Source organism: Pollachius pollachius, assembly GCF_949987615.1.
Source record: "Pollachius pollachius genome assembly, chromosome: 1".
In the NCBI taxonomy this organism is placed as follows: Eukaryota; Metazoa; Chordata; class Actinopteri; order Gadiformes; family Gadidae; genus Pollachius; species Pollachius pollachius.
The window spans coordinates 21,856,495-21,878,238 of NC_136934.1; the positions used below are offsets into that span (position 1 = coordinate 21,856,495).

Genomic DNA, 21,744 nt, shown 5'->3' on the forward strand with positions numbered 1-21,744 from the left:
ATACAGATCCCCAAAAGGTGAAAGGCAGTCATTGTCATAAAGGTCACATTCAGAAACCCTTCATGTAGCTATGATGTTACTACTTAAGTGATTGTAATGTATGATTTGTTCTTGTAATGTCTAATTATTTGAGTATGCATCAATCTGCTTGGCCCCCTGTGTTCATGCTTACCCCTCTGTCAAATATAAAAAAACACACTCAAATGAAAACACAAAATGTATGTTTCTGTGTACGCTCAAACATCAAATACTCAAATACTCATGTACGTGTATGTGTAGTACTTTATTTCCCCATTGTCTCTGTTTTGTAATGACATCAATGATCAATATTTTAAATGGACAATGACAACAGCAGACATAAATACAAAATACTTCAAGGTAAAAAAAGTTTCATGTCAATGGTCACAGGTATTTTTATTATAAATTAAAAAAAATTAAGAATGTTCTTCGGTCTGCCTTAGATTCCACCTTCTCATAGAGCCATCCCTTGATTGTGTCCAAGGCAATATTGTTCTAAAAGGGGACTCTGATATTCGGGCCATTGTTTTCCATTCCTGGACACTCTATTTGGTCTTTGTGATGGGAAGATATTTTCTGTTTTGGACCAAGGAATACAACCTTAACTTCGCTGAGCCCAGACAGGCATCACCGACCGGAGTTCCTCTGGCAGTCTTGTGATGATGAGACCCTTGAACAATCATCAGTCTCGGCAATCCAACAGCCTTTCAGCATTGGGTTGCCACAGCTAGCATCAGACAGGCTAGCTTCAGAGGGCAGAGGTCAAGGGTCACGAAGCCAGGCGAGTAACGTAGCGAGGAGGCAGAATTAATTTCGGTGTCGTCCACACAGCCTTTCTCCTTCAGGCACACCTCCTTCTGGCAAAGCGGCCCTGTCCACACACAAACACACACACACACACACACACACACACACACACACACACACACACACACACACACACACACACACACACACACACGCGACCAGTGAGACCCTCGCCTGACGTCTGACCTCTGAGCCTTATCCAAGGTGGGTGGAGGGTGGGTTTACCTGTGAAGTCTGCAGTACACACGCACCGCTGGAAGTCCACACACGTCCCTCCATTTTGGCACAGCGTGATATCCTCATCACAGAAATTCTCTAGAGGAGCAGACATTACCAAGAGAGGGTCAATATATTAGAGACAGAAGAAAAAGAAGAAGAAGAAGAAGAAGAAGAAGAAGAAGAAGAAGAAGAAGAAGAAGAAGAGGAAGAAGAAGAAGAAGAAGATCAGGTAAGACATTAGTAAGAAGGATGAGTAAAGGCAAGGCAAGGCAACTTTATTTATATGGCACTTTTCATACACAAGGCAGACTCAAAGTGCTTCACATAAAAACATTTTCATACAATAAAATTAAATTAAAAAATAAAATAGATAAATAATAGAAAACAAAGGCAAAGCAAAGAAATGCATACATATGTATGCATGCATGCATACAACATATAAGTCTTCATTCTTGTTTTAAAGTGGTCAGAGTTGAGGTAAAGAGGATACTTTAAAAAGAGTTTGAAGAGAAGCAGAGGAAACATTCATTCTCCAATATACTAAAGCAATTTTTGAAAATTTCGAGACCAAATGAAAGCACCACGTTGGGTTTAATCGCTGCAGTTTGTGCAGGGCACTCCGCTGAACAGTCAAGCTCAACCCACACGCCCCCCCACCACTGCCTGCCTTGTTCTAAAACACCACATCAATGATTGTGTGTCGTCTCACCGCAACTCAACCCACACATCCCAGTGACTTTATCATGCCCTGTCGAATACACCAGTTTTGGGTTTTGCTTCCATCTAACATCATCCATCTAAGGGAGGAGAGTGAAGGAGGAGAGAATGGAAGCTAGAGGAGACTCACCTATGCAGCCTTGCTGCCACCTGTAGCCGGGCTGGCAGGAGTCACACCGCCGCCCAGAGACTCCGTCCTTACACGGACACAAGCCCTGCTCGTCACACCGAGGGTTCAGACTGCCCTGCAGGTCACAGTTACACTCTGCACACATGCACACGGACACACACACACGTGCAAACCCCCGCATGCACGCACACACGCACATACACAAGTTCAAGCGCACTCACCCACAGACACAAGCTCACAAGTGCATGCCACGCACACACACACACGCACAATTCCAGCCGTATTAGCATTGGTTAACATTGTGGTGTGTAACACAGTGTGTGTGTCTGTGTGTGTGTGTGTGTGTGTGTGTGCGTGTGTGTGTTGCTCTGACCTGAACAGACGTCCTCGTCGTCGAGGGGCATGGCCGCCTCTCTGTAGTAGCCCACGCGGCAGGCCTCACAGCTGCGGCCGCGGGTGTTGTGCTTGCAGCTCACACACGTCACCACGTTGAGGAAGTCGATGTAGCTGCAGCGGTTGGAGTGTCCGTTGCACTCGCAGTCTGAGGACAGCAGAGCAGGGAAGGGTTTACCACCTTACCAAACCTATCCAACAGTTACTGGATCTGAAGTTCAGGAAGATCTCGTTATTGCGGGTGTGATTTAACACAGGACATTGAGAGGCAAAACAACAGAAAATATGAGAACATTGCGATCCACTTCATCCGCTAAACACCTCGTCTGAGGTGGTTCAAGACGCGGACCACAGAGAAAGTGCTTGGACTGACCCAGGCAGATTTTAACACACTGACACTATTAAAATCTCTCCAGTGTTCCAAATAATGGTCTGGCTGTTGGACCCGAACATTGAAAACAATCTGAGGATTGGCATTGCAAGGGAAGTGGTTACAAAGTTAGTGATGAAAGTAGGCATGTAGATAAGTAGGTAGTTACAAGGTAGGTAGGTAGGTACTAAGTAGATAGGTAGGTACTAGGTAGGTATGTAGGTTGGTACTAGGTTGGTAGGTAGGTACCATGTAGTTAGGTAGGTAGGGACTAGGTAGGTACTTGGTAGGTACTTGGTAGGTACTAGGTAGGTAGGTGGATGTGCAGGTAAAAATAGGTTGGTAGGTATATAGATTTGTGGTTGATAGTCACTCTTACCCTGAAACGTGACGTAGGCTATTTTAGACAGTTGGCTGAATTTTGGACCTCCTGGAATCAGTATTTTCTGGGTTTCTGACACACAAAATAATCCACATAACGATGGTAACAGCCCACTAACAGATCACACAGCTTCTCATTATGACCAGTGTTTGTAGTAACTAGTTCGCAAGTACTGTGTTTATACCACCACATTCACTACAGCTACTTTAACCTCACTACTCTTTTTATATCATCATACCACAAATACTACCACTACTGTAAGGTGACCAGATATATCCATTCACTACATTGAACACATTACAAAGAACAACTTGTATTGTGTCCAATCAACTCAAAACATTGAGCTTACAGTAGATGCAGGAAAAAGAATTTCACATTTTCAATTTAACATAATGTCATCTGGTCTTGGACAAAACCTTGACTGATTTCCGGAGTTGAATTATACCGATTTATACATAAAGGTCAAGAAAAAACTCTTAAACAAGGTATTGCAGGGACATTTCCAGTGATAGAAACCCAAGGACAGAGCATGACATGGGAACTGTCCCCTGAATCCAGGGGGACCCCCAATACCGCGACTACTGTAGCTAGCACTATGCTTCACTAGCTGACCTTTTTTCTCTTTCTTCTCGACTTGTTTCCTTTTCTTTGGCTCCTCCTTAGTGACTGTATGAGAGAGGAAGGTGCATTTTCATCAGTAGTTCACACTTATCCAGAGCATTTCCTTAATAATGGTGCTTCGGTAGATTTTTGCTGTATTGCCAACTTATGCTGTATTTTTTCTTTCTTAAGTGACAAAGATGTACAGTGAGTGACTTAGACTGTCAAACAGTGTGTCTGCAGCACGATTTTTCCCTCACTGCCCAGTTATCACTTACTAGGATTAACTACTTTGCTTTGTACCTTTTGCTTCCTTCCTCTCCTCTTGTAGCCTTGGGGTTTGACTAGGTCTGGCTTCTCCTAGGTCTGCTGCGATGTCAGATCCGCTAGGAGAGGAATCCACCTTAGAGCTTTCTCCTGTCATCGGCTTGGGAGGTGAATCGGGGCCAGCCTCTGGGGCCAAAGCCGAAGAACCAGCGCTGTCCTCTTCAGAACTCTGCTCCACGTTACTCCCTTCAGGGCTTTCTGGCATCGCTTCAACTACAGGAATGTCTCCAGTATCATCAGACTTGGAATCTGAAGACTCAATGGTCTTTGGAGAAACATCTACTGGATCTCCAACCCTTGTGGGCTCAAAATCACGATCTTTTGCAACAGCCAATCCTAAATCTTTTTTAAATTCTGGCAAGTCAGAGACCCCTGGACTCAGAGTGGTGGAGCCAAGAGAATCCAGGTCTGAGGGCTCTGCACTTTCTGTGGCTGGGGGTCTTTCTGCAGGAGGGGGGCTTGGGTCTAAAGGTCCTAAATCTGAATATATTTCAGAATAGTCCAAGTCTGGAGGGTTTTCTGTAAGCATAGTCCAGTCTATATATTCTGACTCTGGCAGCCTTTCTGCGGAAGGAGTGAGAATGTCTGGAGGTATCTCTTCGGGTGGAAGGCTTGTTTCTGAAGGTCCTGATTCGGGACGTTTTTCCAGAGGCGCAGGGCTCAAGTCTAAGAATCGATCATTTGATTCTGAAGGTCTTCCAGCAGTAGGGCTTGATTCCGGGGGGCTTGAGTCTAAACCTGGGCTTGTAGGAAACGCTCCAGGGGTCTCCACCACAGGAGTCATTAAGGTGTCTTGAGGTGGATCGGGAGCCCAAAATGAGTCTGTAGTGTCAGTAGGAGGGGGAGGGGGTTCAGCAGGAGCTTCACTAGGAGTGGCCCCATCTGTAGAGCGGTCTGGTGCCTGGGAGGAGGAGGAGGCTGAGTCTGTGGGAGCATTAATGGGAGGTGAAACATCAGCAGGAGTCGTAGCTGCAATCTCGGTGGGTAGAGGCTCAAGAGCATCAAGAGCCTGATTGGACGGCACTGACTGAATTGCCGGCCCTAAATCAGTGGTGGCTGAGCCGAGGACGGCTCCATCTTTGCTGGAGGTTGTTGCTAGACTGTCTGCTGCTAGGGTTGTTCCTTCAGGGGTGGAGGCGACAGGAAAGCTGGAGGTTCCACTGACAGAGGGCCACAAGAAGCTGGCCGTGCTACTCGTATCATCAGCTATGAAAGTACTAGTGTCGGCAGTAGCAGTACTATACTCAGGAGGGAGAGTAGTACCTATGGTGCTTGTATCAGGAATAACTGTAGTAGTTGTCGTAGCGATACTTTTAGTTATTACAGGACTAGTATCAGCCGTAACGGTGCTGGTATCAGGAATAACTGTAGTAGTTGTCGTAGCGATACTTCTGGTAGTTACAGGACTAGTATCAGCGGTAACGGTGCTGGTATCAGGAGGAGCTGTAGTAGTTGCAGAAGCGATACTTGTAGTAGTTACAGGACTAGTATCAGCGCTAACAGTACTGGTATCAAGAGTAACTGTAGTAGTAGTGTCAGCAGTAGCAGTTACAGTTGTAACAGTAGTAGTATCAACAGTAACAGTACCAGTATCAGTAGTGGTAGTAGTGTCTCGGTTTGGACTGACAGTACCTGGGAAGGATTGTTCTGTGAAATCAGTTGAAGGGAAATCTGTGAAATCAGTCAGGTCATAGATCTCCAAGTCAGACCACCAGTCACTGGTACTGGTACTGGTACTGGCGCTGCCTGTTCTAGTGTCAGTAATGCTGCCACCCCAGTCTGTTCCAGTGGTAAGACTACTAGAAGTCTCCAACAAATATGTTGTGGTAGGACCTGACAGTGAACCAGTACTGGTCATGCCACTTGTTTCGGTAGTAAGTAAAGTAACACTATCAGCGGTACTAGCTATGGTGAAGCTAGTGGTTTCCATAACGGTAGGAGAAGTGATCGTAGTTGTGGTTGGTGTGGGGTCAGGAGTGGTAGTAGTTGGTGTAGTGGTAGTAGTGGTGGTAGTAGTGGTAGTAGTGGTGGTAGTAGTCATTGGTGTAGTGGTAGTGGTGGTAGTAAAGAGAGTGGCTGGTTTTCCATCTGATGAAGAGGGAGGTCGAACAGAAGCTGTGAGAGAAGAAGAGTTAACCCACTAGTGAACATGATCAGAGCTATAGAACACACACACACACACACACACACACACACACACACACACACACACACACACACACACACACACACACACACACACACACTTATGCTAATATCTTTACATTCTTACAGGAAGTCTGTGGCTAATATCTTAGCTGCATCGGCTAGTTGCAGGAAAACATGCTAGCGGTCACTGCTGAGCTCTCTGCAGACCTATTCCATAACATAACATTCAACAACACATTTTTCCCTCACTTCCTTGACAGAAGCGGTATTTCACATTCAGTTCCCATGAACTGGCCAGTCTAAACAGGCTAATACTCAGATGACCCCATCTCTGTCCGAGGGTGTAAGCCAGTGACATATCTGAATACAGGTCGGTGTAGTCCCAATGGAATAAACAACAAGTTCCACAATGCATTATGATGCTATCCCTTGCACTAGAGCAGATAAACGCACAGGGTTAGGCGGAGGGCAGGGGATTTTCTACTGAACTGAGTTTCCCTAATCCTAACGCCTGGACAAGGGAGTCCGACGGCAGATGGGAAAATAGAATGCAAAGCACAAAGCAAACAGGAACAGTAGGTACATAAAGGAGGACAGATGGGCGGACAGGCAGGTGATTCGCTAAGATGCACAGAAATGCCGGTAAACAGATAAATGGACAGAAAGACGGAACTTACTGTCCAAGATGGCTGATGCTTCACCTAAAAGAGAAAAGAGAGTTAAAAAACAAAGAAATCATAAGCATGTGTTTCACGTAGGATTGCAAACGATTATTGTTGATTATATGAATGAAAAAAAAATAAAAAATCTTAACGGATGAATTGATTAATCATTTTGTATGTAAAATGTTGTACTTTTCTTACAATTTTAAAAATGTTACTTGGATTAATATTCTGTTCATTGAACCAACGGATCAATGGACCAGTCGCCCATGCATGTGTGCGGCCAGACGTACATATGTTGGCCGTGCCGGTTGGGACAGGCAGGTACGAGCCGGGCCTCCAGCGACGGGACGTGAGGGGGCGGGAACAGGCCTGGCAGTCCTCCCCGCTGGTGTTGTGGTCGCACACACACTGCAGCGCCGTGCCACGCAGCACACACTCAGAGGCATGCAGGTTACACTTACACCTAGGCACGCACACACACACACACACACACACACACACACACATAAATACAGATATGCACACACACAAACACGCACACACTCAAACACGCATGCAAGCATGCACACACACGCACACACACACACACAAAAACACACGCGCACACAAGCACAAAAACACACACACACACACACATAGATTATAAGTAATAGTTCCTACAACCATCATCAGTCATATACAGATGGATATATTATGGTAGAAACAGCACCCATGTTAATTGAATCAACTCTAGCACTCGTAGGGGAAGATTTAATCTAAATTCATCTCTAAGCGAGTGTCTCTCTAAGCAGTTTGTGCTAATCTGTGTGAGAGGGATTGGCTGCTCTTTATCTACCGGTCGACACATGGACACGCGCCATATGTCTCACTGATAGATTCAAACCGATGGCAACCTTGGATACCTTAATGTCTACTAATGTAGGTCTCCTTGAATACACGGTCCAATCAGAATAAATCGCCAATCCCACCAAATGTATACGGATGACCTAACGAATCTTGCCAGAGTGATAAGGGCTCACCTGGCGGGGACGTCGATGTTGGAGATGGCGTAGAAGTACTTGAGCAGGTTGTCCCGCTGGACGTAGGTCCCGCCCAGCGCCGGGCGCAGCAGGCGGAGCCGCAGGTTGGTGAAGGTGAAGAAGTCCCGGAGCCCCTTCACGGAGCCCATGCGGGTGTACAGCGCGTCCATGTTGATCAGCTTGGGCCCCGCGAAGACCCCGAAGCGCGCCCGCACCTCGAACACCACGTTCCTCTCCTCCTGTTGGTCGCACGGCCATGTCAATCAAAACTAGCATTCTGTAGGACGTCCTGTAACTGTGCTACTGCTGACTGTACCGTACTGTATTATTGTAGAAACCAGATCACAGTTTTCATATTTTTGTAACATTAATTAATGCCATCAGTATATTCATACTAGGGGTAAAAACTGTTAATCTCTTGCTTACAACTCACAACCAATCACACACCAACAGCAGAGTCAACCATGCAAAGCAACAGCCAGCTCATCATCAGGAGCACTTAGGGGTTAGGTGTCTTGCTCAGGGACACCTCGACACTCGGCCAGGGAACAGAACTAGCGACCTTCAGGTGACAAGTCCACCCGCTCTACCTCCTGAGCCAAGCCGACCCCAGCATCTCTGGCGTGTGTCGTATTCAGGTCCACAAGACAGGACTGATGGGGGTGTGACGACGCCAAACAGTGGAGGATCTAAAGGAGGCCTATCAGCAGCTATGAGATACCTTGGCCCCCACCCAGCCGGAGTACTGCTCGGTGCAGATGACCCGGGTCAGGTTGCTAGGCGCTAGGTCTCGGACCCGCTTCGCTTGCATCCCAAAGGCCTCCATGCAGTCGTCGGCGTAGTACTGGTAGGGCTGCCAAGTAGCTCCTGAAACATTCACATACATACGCTACTTAATACAGCTGTTTACACACTCATACTGTTAGTATACTACAAACTATCAGTACACTGGTACCTATGACCTATTATTAGTTGCTATTCACATGAATTGACAACATTCAAGTACTTTTGCTTTGATTTGTACTCCAGGCTCAAACTCAAACTATCAATCGATCAATCAATCAATCACCTTTATCCAGGGACTTCTCCAGGACCATAATGGTCGGTCGGCCGTATTCAAACGTCACAACGATGTCATCGACCAGCTCCAAACTCTTGTCCCAAGAAAGAGAAATGTTAGCCAATAGGGGCTCTGGGTAGCGTGACCATGTGACTGTCTGCCAATAGGTAATGAGCCCGCCCCTCTCTCGGTCTTGCATCAACTGGGGAGGATGGGCCAGGTCTGGGCTGGACGCATCACACTCGTCACTGCAGAGATAGGGATTCTCCTAGATGAGAGACAGGGAGATAGAGAGAGAGAGAGGAGGGGGGGAGATAGAGAGAGAGAGAGGAGGGGGGGAGAGAGAGAGAGAACATAAGCCCCACTTAAGCTCGACTACTTTCACCTTGGGATTTTTATTACAATGCAAATCGCCTCTAATACAGGGCATAATAATTATTACTACTACTAATAATAACTTTATTTGTATAGCACTTTTCAGAACTGGTCACAAAGTGCTTCACATGAAAACACAAAATCAGGAAAAGTAACACCCAGTAAAACAGTGTTTAACAACATTCAAAACAAAACACAGGAAAAACAAAATAATAATGTGTTTTTTTAGGCATCCACCGCCTTTAATACAAATACTTTATGCATACCCGAGTAGGAAATATAAAAAACATAAACCCATTACTGAAGAAGTAGGGGAGGACTGTAGATAAAAGCCTTATCATATGAACAGCACTGTGTATATGTGTCTCTTCTTTCTTTCTTTTACTTTTTTTCTCTCTGTCGTCTGAGTTTTAATGGGTCCACAGAGAACTCTAACTTCACCACCACTCAGCATGGAATAGGCCACACAAACGCAATCACACACACAGACAGACAGAAAGGCACACACACACACACACACACACACACACACACACACACACACACACACACACACACACACACACACAGACTTTGAACAGACGACACACATTACACAGTCCACGAAACATTCCACTAACAGTATCCAACATGGATTCTGGTCATGATTAACTACAAAACGACTGCGTTTATAGAGCTAGGTTGTCTTAGTAGTAAGTGAGTTAGTAGTAAGTGCCTTTCAATTACACCTTTATAATAATTATTACTGTCATTAATAATTCAGATGGGATCCACACTTATTAATCGTCCCAAAGGAACAATTAAATGCTTGAGCCTGTCAGTCTGTCTGTCGGCTCATTAGTATGACTGACAGTTAGGCTTGACCCATGCCTTTCTGAACTGTGTGTGTGTGTGTTCAATTATGATTTTGTGATAGTGTTTGTTAATGTGTGTGTGTGTATGTGATCATACAAGCATGTATGTGTGTGTGTGGTTGTGTGCCTGTGTGTGTGATCAATAATATATTTGTGATAGTGTGTCTGTGTGTGTGTGTGTGTGTGTACGTGTGAGAGTATGTGATTGCAAATGTGTGTGTTTGTATGACACACAGATTGTGTTTGGTCTCTGTGTTTGAATTTGTGTGCGTGTGATTATATGTGTGTGATTGTAATAGTGTGTGTATGTGTCTGTGTTTGAATGTGTGTGTGTGTGTTTGTATGTATACGTATATGTGTATGTGTGTGTGTGTGTGTGTGTGTGTGTGCGTGTGTGTGTGTGTGTGTGTGTGTGTGTGTGTGTGTGTGTGTGTGCGTGCGTGTGTGTGTGTGTGTGTGCCGTACCAGGGTGCAGAAGCGTTCCGGTGGGTTTCCGCAGGTCATCCCGGGCGGCTCTACCCTGATCTGCATGAACTCCTTCATGTTGGTGGGCGGAGGCTGACAGGCGTAGAACTCCCAGCCAGGCCCCGCCTCTGAACCTCGCAGCGAGCGGCAGACCTCGTACTGGGCCCGGCCCCCCGCCAACAGACCCAGGACCAGCAGCAGGAGAAGAAGCGGTGCCATTGTCACGGTCCACACTCAAGGGTCACTGGTTTGAGCTGGTTTGTCCAGAAACAAAGAAGAACGCCGCTCATACCTCATACAGCAGGGGACTACAGCCTCACCTTTAATGATTTGACATTTATTGATTTTATCGTTTCCCGGACACCATTGTGGTGCATCATGTGATGGTCTTTAGCGTTGTCGTAATCATGTCAAAGACTAACCTCAGCATCTGGTTATTTTCTGTATAATTCAACATAGGTTTGGTGGACAGGAAGTTGTTGTCCAAACCACAGGAAGTAAGCAAGAGTTCTTCAGTCCCAAGTGTCGTCTTTCTCGTCCTCTACCGCCATGGGGTTAGCATCTTCGTGGTGGTCGCGGCACGTGTTTAGCCTCAGCAGAGCGAGGTCCTGGTGCAACCGGCTCCATGGCTCCTGGGGTCGGCCATGATGGTGAGGTCATTGGTCCCGCAGTGTCGACACCAGCTACACACACCTGAGAACTGACACTCATTAGACTCAAGCCCTGACAGACTTCCAGGGAAATAGATATTTGCTGTGTATTCCATGTTGTCGATCTCAAAGGGTCGAATCTTTGAGGTAGAATCTCTGCCTTGTCTGTCTGTCTGTCTGTCTGTCTGTCTGTCTGTCTGTCTGTCTGTCTATTAGTTAAATCTGTTTATGTTTAGGCCCTTTGTTTTTGCTTATTTGTTTCCAAACTATCAATGTTAAGCTATGATGGACTGTCCGGCTTTCTATGTCTTGTCGGTTTTTGTTTTTTAGTCTGACATACTTTCTATGCCTGACTGCCTGTCTGTCTGTCTGTCTGTCTCCATGGAAACGCCCTTCCACGGGAAGTCTGCTTGGGCAAAACGATTTTACATCATTAAAGCTCACAGGGCATGCAAGGACAGACCCCCTGACTTTATTTCTTTCTTTCTTTTCAGTACCTTTTGTGGACAAACTGAAAAATCAACTGTTTTTATTATCTGAATCGCAGACGGTTATTTAAATATTCAGCTTGCTCGATTTTGCAATACCACCTTAACCATTTTAGGATATCCGTGATCGGAGGTCATCAAAACAGCTTAAATAGCCTATAGGTCAAAATGCATATCAATGTGTCAAAGAGTTATACGTTAGTCTTTAAACCATAGTACTAAGACCAATTAGAAACACGTCAACTTAATTGATGTGCAAGGATGAGACCCACACACAACACACAATTAAACGACCACCTGTTGCTACTCTAATAAACATTCAGTCAACACTCGTGTTCTCTTACTGTTCTCTGCGGGATCCAAGAGTTAACTGTAGGTTATTGAAATGGCAAACACACAAATTAAGCTTGACTTTAAGTTCAACGGACCCCTTTAGTGCGATAATTGGACGAGCGTCTCCCGCACGCTCCCTCAAGAACGCTTTACTTACCGAGCGGCTCGTCGCACGCGTCTTATCACGCTCCACTAAAGATTAGAGGCGCTGCTGGCCCATTGAGCGATGATTCCTCGTTAAGCTGATTACGCGGTCAATCTTCTCCTCTCTTCTCCTCTCTTGTCTTCTCGCCTCTTCTTATTATGAGTCAAAACTCGGAATCAAAACCCTGAGCCTCCTTTTCTCGCTCACCATTCTCTCTCTCTCTCTCTCTCTCTCTCTCTCTCTCTCTCTCTCTCTCTCTCTCTCTCTCTCTCTCTCTCTCTCTCTCTCTATTTATCTGCCTCCCACCCCCCCTGTTCCTCTCTCTCTCTCCCCCGTTGCTCTCTCTGTCTCCCTCTCTCTCTCTCTCTCCCTCTCTCTCTGTCACTCCACTCACCTACCAATTGAATTGAAAGAACTTCAAACTCGTTATTGGAATAATAAAAGTGACCAATAAAAAAAATACAGTTAAAGAATAATAATATAATGTTTGACGTCTACTATAAACAAGTGCAACTATGTATAGAATAAAGCAAGATCAATTCATGGCCATAATGAAAGTAATAGTTAAAATAATAATCCCAGCGGTTTCTGTGTCTGCGTCTCTCGATGACTAAGCTCCCGGGCTCGACCAGTTTCTCCAACGGTTCGAAGAGGCGGAGCACACCTTCCTACAATCGACTGAAATCACTTCAAGTTACTCAAGGCTCGTCCAATCGGGGGGGGGGGGGGGGGGGGTTGGGCTTTCCTTTCAAAGATCTGACATGAAATGAAAGGGCCCTGCAGCAGTTCCAGATGTGCTCAGATCCTGAGGGCCCATGAGGGGTTGTTCTGCTCCCGAGTCTGTGTGTGTGTGTGTGTGTGTGTGTGTGTGTGTGTGTGTGTGTGTGTGTGTGTGTGTGTGTGTGTGTGTTTGTGTGTGTGTGTGTAAATTTGAAGTGCTTTTCAAATAATATAATTATTATTACTTTACGACTACTGCTACTACTACTATTACTACTACTATAGTACTACTACAACTACTTCTACCAATATCAATAATAATCAAGGTTTTAAATGAAATCTTCACTTCCTTGGTCGATTTAAGTAGTAATTTCTTTATATCGAGTAGGCCTATACTTATTATACAAGTAATACGTTTAACTGAGCGGGATAAATAACAATTCACAATGACCCGCAAGCATTATGTCGTCATCACTGAGCGACACTACCTTCCTTCACCCAGTAAACATGGCGGATGTGATGAACGTCGGGGTGAATCTGGAGGCTTTCTCTCAGGCCATTAACGCCATCCAGGCACTGAGATCTAGCGTTACAAGGGTCTTCGACTCGTTGAAGGATGGAATGAAAAATAAGGAGACATTGGAAGGCACAGAAAAAGCTTTTATTACCGAATTCCAGGACAATCTGCAGTCAGTGAACCGAGACCTCAAGTAAGAGTGTATAAACTCCCGAAATAATTATTCATAGTAAATTACATGAAGACATTAAAGAAAATATTAGTTAATATGTGAGATAATTAGTAGGTTGTTATTTTTACGAAAAGTGCCATTTCAAGCGAATACCACTTCACTGTCGCTGATGAATGTATTGTATGGATGGTTGACTCGATTTCTGACAGTCAACCTGCCTGTGTATCCCTATAGTGAGTTGGAGAGATTAAGTGGTCTCGTTGGACGTCCGTCAGAGTCGCATCCCCTCCACAACAGTGGGCTGCTGAGTTTAGATCCAGTCCAGGACAAGACGCCGCTCTATTCCCAGCTCCTCCAGGCCTACAAATGGTCCAACAAGGTAGAATTTCCCTCACTGCTGCCATACACAGGTTGTTGCATTTATGCCGTAATTGCTAAGTGGAGAAGTGTGTAGTAAGGCAGCCATGTGTACATCAGAAGTATCGCTTTTTTGTACACAAACACATGCATTAACTGTTGATCTCAAATCAAGTAACCTAGTGAGCTGAATGCTCACTAGGTCATTTCATGTGTGCATCAATGTGAGTCACTCTCACATCTTGGGGCTAAGTTAAAGATATAGCCCAAACTGGAGCGCCAGTTGGCTTAGCTCAAATATTGTTATTCTTTCTCATCTGTTCTTCTTCACTCCAAATCCTTCATCATCCCTTCTTTGATCTAACAAAAGAGCTCTTCAGTTGATGATATAGCTTCCCCCCCCTTCCACATTAACATTCAGGCACACAACAACACACACACACACACACACACGCACTCACAGCTAGATGGATGCAGGACACATAATGGCCTTTTCAAACGGGACGCAGCTGCCGGTGGGATATGCTGCTGCTTCATCGTACAGAACAAGAGCTGTTGAGGGCAATCAGAGAGTTGCTCATACCAGCGCCTGAATACCCTGTCCCAGCGCATAGGAAGAATAAAGCCTGTCTCCTCCAATAGTAGCCTGGATTGAGCCCATCAATGGAAGCCAAACCCATTGTTAGTCTGACGAGAAGAAGGATTTCCTTATCGAATGTCCATCGGCTTTTTAATACTCGCTTGATTTGGGTTTGAACTGCTTCAACAAGCTCTATTGGATCGTGTTTGTGTACTGAAAACTAGGGCTGTGCAATTAATCAAATTTGTATAGTGTTTTCGATGTTTGGGTCAAACCATCTCGAAACTAATATAATCGAGCTGAAACGATTATATACTGTATAGATTTTTTTTTTTATAGTCCTATTTTTTGTTCATTAATTGTTTATTGAAATGGCAGAACAGCTGGATGCATATTTGTATATTATTTTGGTATTTTTATGAGGGGAAATTTCAAAGGTCTGTTACAAAGTGTTTTTTCGGAGAGAAATGCTGAATAAATGCATCATGTTTTCAAACTCATAAATAATCGTTTGAATAATTGTGATTTCAATATTGACCAAAATTATCGTGATGATTTTTTCCATAATCGAGCAGCCCTAATGAAAACCCTCTTCTATCGCATGCACCTGCATGCACTAACACATTAATTTAAGAATCAACATGCAATCCAAAATTAGTGATGTAGAATGTTGAATATGGATCATTATTTTAAAGCTCTGGAAATAGTTATCTTGTGCCAATTAATTTCTACATCATTATGAAACGGTACAAAACAGCAATATACTAAATACCAAAACTCATTGTTAAATATGGGTGAGTTTTTGATATTGTATGTTCCCCGTCCAAATTTCAATTTTTTTTCAGCAATGTTATCCTGTTGATATTAATACTACCTCTTGTAATCCTTGCTCCCAAATATTAATTATGTTTTGGATTTCAATTGTTTCTAGCTTCAGTATCATGCGGGCCTGGCATCCAATTTGTTGAATCAGCAGTCACTCAAGAGATCGGCCAATCAAATGGGGGCATCGGCTAAGAGGCGGCCCAAGGTCCAGCCCAGCACGCTGGTACCGCATCCCCAGTAAGTTGGACAATACCAGTGAGGGAGGAGGATGGTTATATATTTTTTATTGGTAATGAATATTTACTTCATAAACGTGAATATAAAAACTTCATCAACGTGAATACTTTTAAATGCGTATAAATGATCCACTCCTATTGAAGTTAAATGAGATTATTGGAAATAAAAATGGAGTGACACATTATCATTCATACTAAATGTACTTAATAAGCAAAAACTAGACCAAGTATTGACTCACTCAGTGTGGGTTGAATATGAAATTTACAGAACACCAAAGATTTGGGAGTTGTAAACAGGCTGTCACTGACTGCAATTGTAATCAGGCATTCACTTACTGCAAGAGTAATTGAAAGTAAAGTAAGTGGAACTAAAACATAAATGATTTCTGATATGAATGTTGACATTCTGTGAACAAAACATTTCAAAATCAAAGAAAATATAAAAAATAAGAGTGTGCGTCAATTTGTATTTACCCCGTTAAAATAAGATTGGTTTAACGCGTAATTAACGCGTTAACTTGCCCAGCACTAGTATGAATGTCTGTGCCTTGTTTCCAGGTATGTGGATGATGTGATCACCCGGATAGGCAGGATGTTTCCAGACATGAGCATAGAACTGTTCAGACCTAACGGGACCTCGGCTGTTCTCCTGGTAAGATGATGACCACCACGAGTATAGCAAACCACGGGCTCAGACAGGGCCACCATCTAATCAGACAGGGCCACCACAAACTCCAGCCCAACCGCCCGTACTGAAGGGCTTTTTAGATGGAACAAAGAAAATCAAGGATTATTTCTCTCGGATAACCATAGCAATGAGTCAACCACCCAACCGGAATATTGTAGTTACTAATTCTGATTCTAGATTTATTTTAGCCAAAAATTATTAATAACAATGAATTCACCATACCAGAATAAACGGTAAACATTAAAGTATAAGTGAAAATCCACGGTTTCAGCACTAATTCAAACACTTAGTGCTGAAACCGGTATCTTAGCCCAAAACATTAGAAGAAAATGTTTTGGGCTAAGATACCTAGAAAGGAGGGGGGGACTGGTTATCCCCATGTTTACGACCCCCTACTACTTGGTGATACTATTTCTTTAGGCAAGTACATTGTGTATGATGAGGGATGTTGTATATGAAATGCGCAACCGTAGCTGTTATACTCTTTAGTGTATATATACTATAAGAGTCTAGAGTCTAGTAAAAGGCAAAACCAATCCAAACCACGAAGAGAATGGCAATTACGCTCCAAGCAGAGTCGAATGTTCACAAACTAACATAGGACTTGACTCCTGTTTTTTCTACATTATGGTCTTATTTTACATAGATTCGTTAAAAAAAATTTAAAACAAGGATTGGGTTTACTGCACCTTTTTAAAAATGTGACCGTGTTGACGACAAGCAACTAAATGATTGCAGCATTTCGTGGGGAACAAGAGTTGGCACGAGGGTGGCAGATTTGATGCTACCCTTTGTCTGAAAAGCCAGAAACACACAGCAGGATGTCTAAGGGGAGGAGGGAGCTAAACCTGGTTTGGTGTTTAATCCTAGAACAGGAACGGTACACTCCTCCGCATCACTAAACAACATTTCTTTGTGTGTTCCAGGTTAGCTTGGGGAAGGTCCTGAAGGCCATCGTCGTCATGAGATCTCTGTTCATCGATCGAACCATCGTCAGAGGGTTCAATGAGAACATCTACTCAGAAGACGGAAAGGTGAGATGGCTCCTCTGCATTATGAAGGAATAAGTGAGAACCATGAGCTCTAGGGGCAACATTGTAGACCGAGATTGTTGTAGGTACTAGGTAGGCTGTAATGTCACATTTATAACCCCCCCTTCCCCCCCTTCGCTTCTCAGCTGGACATCTGGGGTAAATCCCAGTACCAAGTCTTCCAAAAGGTACAGACACATCCTATTGGTGACATCGGAAAAAAAAGTGTACATGCTTTTGTTTGAATTATGAACACATCTCTGAATTTCTCATTTAAACAAACTGTTTGGCTGTTTTGTCTATATAATGTGCAAAGATACAGGGTGTGCTACCGTTTCTTTGAAAGGGAAACTGACTGTTGTCTGGTTGTTAGGTGACGGACCACGCCACTACGGCCCTCCTCCACTATCAGCTGCCCCAGATGCCTGACGTGGTGGTTCGCTCCTTCATGGTGAGTCAATTAACACGCATTTACGACCGTTATCTCTGGTGAACGGCGTACGACTTGGCGGGGCGGTTCATTCTACAGTAGAGTCCATCTATGTTAATGATGTGGTCCTTCCTTCTCTCTCAACATTGACTGTGAATGTTGAATGTTGGGTTATCGCCATGACGACCAATTGTGTTTGTCTCTTGCAGGGAAATGTAGATGAACCCCCACTCCGTTTCTGTGTCTCTGTCTGCCCACTGTGGAAATCCAACGAGGGGACTGGCTTTGTTATTATGAGATGCTGAGCTCCTGTTTTCTCTGTCCCTCCCAGACGTGGCTGCGGAGCTACATCAAGCTCTTCCAGTCCCCATGTCAGCGCTGTGGCCGTTTCCTGCAGGACGGACTGCCTCCAACATGGAGAGACTTTAGGACCCTGGAGGCATTTCACGATACGTGCCGCATGTAGACAGTGGCCATGCGGCAGTATACGACCAGACAGCGACACAAACAGAGAGACGGACAGTCTGACAGACTCGGACATCTATATATATATATATATTTTTTTTTTACTGTTGGAGACCTTTTTTTTTTTTTTTTTTAATAAAGACACACTTCCCAAATACCTTTAGTCTCCTTTGAACATCTACAAACATTGTTCTGTGATGTAAGCTCTAATAAGCACAGAGTCCTGGCTACTAAACTGCCATATTAAGCAGCTGACTTTGTCTATCATTTATATGTAACAACCTATGGAAGCGTAATGAAATCTCTTGCGAAAATAATTTCAGCTTGTTTTAATGAATTAACGATATAATTACAAAAAACTCAAGATTTCTGAGGTGTTGATGGCACAAAATAAATCTGCTCAGTTCTTCTGAATTAACAAGATAACTCAACCACCTTTAAGAACTCTATTTCATTGAAGCACAAATGTCCTGCCTGTTAAGTTGAATCTATCTTTATTTTGGTTTATGTTTAAGACATTGGGAAATCAATCACCTACACCTACTAAATTTGGAGGGTCAGGCAGATTTGCAGCAGCAACCGCACTCCATGCAGGTGATACTATTTTCTCTTGGGATTTTGGACAGTGGAATTTATTGGAATAAAAATGAATAATCCAATAAAATAACGCAGTCTACCTATTGTTTACATGAAAAGGGTCCATAAAATGCTGTGGCTTTTTCTTTAATGCTGTCTGGTATGGACCAACCCTGGTTCTCTGAACCACCTGCTGTTTCTAAATTGTGGTCAAGTTTGTAGGACCAATGGTCTTTCTACTGCTTTCTAAATCTATTGCTATGACAGCTCCATAAAATAATTTGTAAACAGTCATTTCGAGGCTTTCAAGAGTAAAGGAGCGCACAGTGACTATGCATGTGTGATTTTGTTATGAGGGGGGAGAGGTCAAATACAACACACCCTTTTCACATAGGAGTTGGAGGACACACACACACACACACACACAGGTGTCTCTCGTAAGCCTGATTATTATCTGCTACTTTAATATTCTAGGGCACAGGTAGTGTCATCTCCACTAGTTTGAGCTACTAACCGTGCCCTTTTACATCAAAGTAACACCCATAATCAGTGTTATGAGAGACACCTTTGTGTGTCCTACGACAAGGCCTCTGTGAAAATAGTATAATTAACTGCAATCTGCGAAAGGGTGACGTCAGTCTCTCACAGTGAAACCAGCCAGGACTCAGACCCAGGATGGCTCTTCTTCATACGGAGGAACTAGGACCCAAAGAGCTGTGTGTGGCTCCTGACACCACCACCACCGTCAGCCTCTCATCCCCTGGTGGTAGCAGCACACCTGAGAGGCCCGCCATGTCCACTAGGGATCCGATTCCTCTTGGGCCCACCCCAGTACAACAAGAGAGGGAGGAAGAGGAAGGTCTGAATGAGTTTCAGAAGAACATGAAGATTGAACATCGGCAGGTGTTGAAAAACACCCACAGGGGCTGCGTTATCCTGGAGAGACACCGCAGGTATTTAAACACAATGCTCCCAACCGTCTAATGTACAACATGTATTTGACACTTGCTCCAAGCATGATGTCGGCTACATAACATTTTCCTAAATGAGCCATCTCAGGTTTAATGTGAATACTGCAGAGTTAGGGGCTTGGATGAGGGTGTGTGTAGACTCTTTAGGCAGCCATTACCGGGATTCACTAGCAAACCAGGCACTGATTAGCCACATGGTGGACGCTGATGAGTGCATTGTTTGGCCACACACTAGAGTTTATTTGAATTACCATGACAGGAAACGCATCACCCAGAGCTGCAGCAGACTACGGCAGCTTCTACCCACAATCCCCGGCGGTCGTGTTGACATGGTAACGGTGCTGGAGATGACGGTGGCCTACCTGCAGACCATCAAGCAGATTTCAGTCCACAGGCCTGATATCCAGGTGTTTCTCTCACTCAAACTCACACACCTATCAATACAATGCATGTTTGTTTTTTTTGTTCAGGGAACTAAAAAAATAGCAGTGAAATGTTCTGCCTCATTAATAATTGGTTTGTTTTCCACTGGGTCTTTGGCTCATTCTAAACCAATGAAGGCTTCGGTAATGCAATTTTAAAATGCTCAGTCTTTATCTTTAAAGGAGACATATTATGGTGTTTTCCCAACAAGTAAACATAGTATTTGAGTTCCAGAAAACATGTTTTTGAAGCTGTTTGCTGGAAATGGCTTTTAGGAAGAAAAAAAAAACCCTGTTTCAGTCCCTTCAGAACGGCTGTTTCTGGTGTCTGTAGCTTTAATGCAAATGAGCTGCTGCCCATTGACCAATGAGCTGTCAGACTGAACCACATCATGGAGGATAAGGGGTTGTTGCCGTTTGCGGACTCCTCGGCCCCGTTTCCCGGTAACGAACCACGCTCGTAAGATCATTCTCACATTGATCTTGCGAACCATGTGAATTTCTTTGGAGTGTTTCCTGAAACTCCTATTAACAGGAACACGCGTGCACTGCACTAAAGACGTTCGTAGGATTGTAACTGTCCACTGACACGGTGCTGAAATGGGCTCTGTTTGAGGGGGGACTCAGGAATGTCGCAGGAAAATGGGGTTAAAATATCTCCCCATCAAGGCCAACAGCAGAGTAGCCTACGAAAAGAATAGACTACAATAATATGAATGCCAAAGAATTGATTAGGCCGACATGCCATATCAGTCCTAATCCTGAACGCACATGCGTACATTTTTTTCATGGCATTTCCCCCCCTGAAATAATTCCATATTACAAAAATCAAAAATAGCTTGTGTAACAACTAGCCTACATTTATCTTAATGTGCTGATTTCTGAAACATGCTTTGCCCAGCAAAGAGAGCCGACTATCTGAATCCGCATAAGGTTTCATTGATTGGCCGCACTTTCTAGTCTAGAATCTTTGGTGTAAACATTAAAAATGCAACATTCCATTCATTTATCATTCAAACGCAGAGGCTGGGCATTGACACACGGCTATTGCTGACCCGATTAGGAGAGCTTGGTCTAGATCCGGCCCATATTGTTGGGCAGGATGATGTATAGGCCTTTTTACACTGCCAAGCCGGTTTGGTCGCAGCTTGGCACGCCCGCCGATTTCACCGTCTTATCGCAAGTCTTCTGTGTAAAACCAAGGGGTCAAATCCCCCGTTTGTCATGGAGCAGGCTTTCTTGGTTCACTGGAGAAGGCGGGGCTGCGGACCGAGTCAATACCTCTTTAGAATAATTTGCATACTCCCGAATGTTTTTATCTTTTTATGAATGAAGACCCGCATGCAAAAATGAGTTCACTTCTGAGTGTAGGCTACAAACGCGATAACCATTTACAAGTGCAAAAACGCCAACATATTCTTTATTTTGCTGACCACTTGTTGTTTATCCCGACAAAAGCCTCGTAAAGAAAAGTTCATCTGCGTCTCTCTCGTATATCGAACCATCTTTCAAGGTCTTTGTTTAATGCGATTGCATAACCTTCTCTCACATGATCAGCAGCTCTCGGATTTCGCTTTCTCTTGGATAGA

At 44.1% G+C, this 21,744-nt stretch overlaps 2 protein-coding genes across 2 annotated transcripts; one reads left to right on the plus strand and one right to left on the minus strand.

The window, feature by feature from the left end:
- Positions 1 to 645: 645 nt before the first annotated feature.
- On the minus strand, positions 646 to 10,768 carry ntng2a (netrin g2a; the record flags this gene model as incomplete). The annotated part of the gene is made up of 10 exons (XM_079755419.1): positions 646 to 764; positions 1,051 to 1,140; positions 1,892 to 2,026; positions 2,265 to 2,432; positions 6,789 to 6,812; positions 7,067 to 7,239; positions 7,796 to 8,034; positions 8,517 to 8,662; positions 8,865 to 9,123; positions 10,550 to 10,768. The coding sequence occupies 10 exons, from the start codon at positions 10,766 to 10,768 to the stop codon at positions 646 to 648; spliced, it is 1,572 nt and encodes a 523-aa protein (XP_079611545.1).
- A 2,624-nt stretch (positions 10,769 to 13,392) lies between these two features.
- On the plus strand, positions 13,393 to 18,325 carry med27 (mediator complex subunit 27; the record flags this gene model as incomplete). Its single annotated transcript, XM_079744288.1, has 8 exons — positions 13,393 to 13,595; positions 13,809 to 13,953; positions 15,443 to 15,573; positions 16,131 to 16,224; positions 17,187 to 17,294; positions 17,438 to 17,479; positions 17,665 to 17,742; positions 18,053 to 18,325. The coding sequence occupies 8 exons, from the start codon at positions 13,393 to 13,395 to the stop codon at positions 18,185 to 18,187; spliced, it is 936 nt and encodes a 311-aa protein (XP_079600414.1). The 3' UTR covers positions 18,188 to 18,325.
- Between the last annotated feature and the right edge of the window lie 3,419 nt (positions 18,326 to 21,744).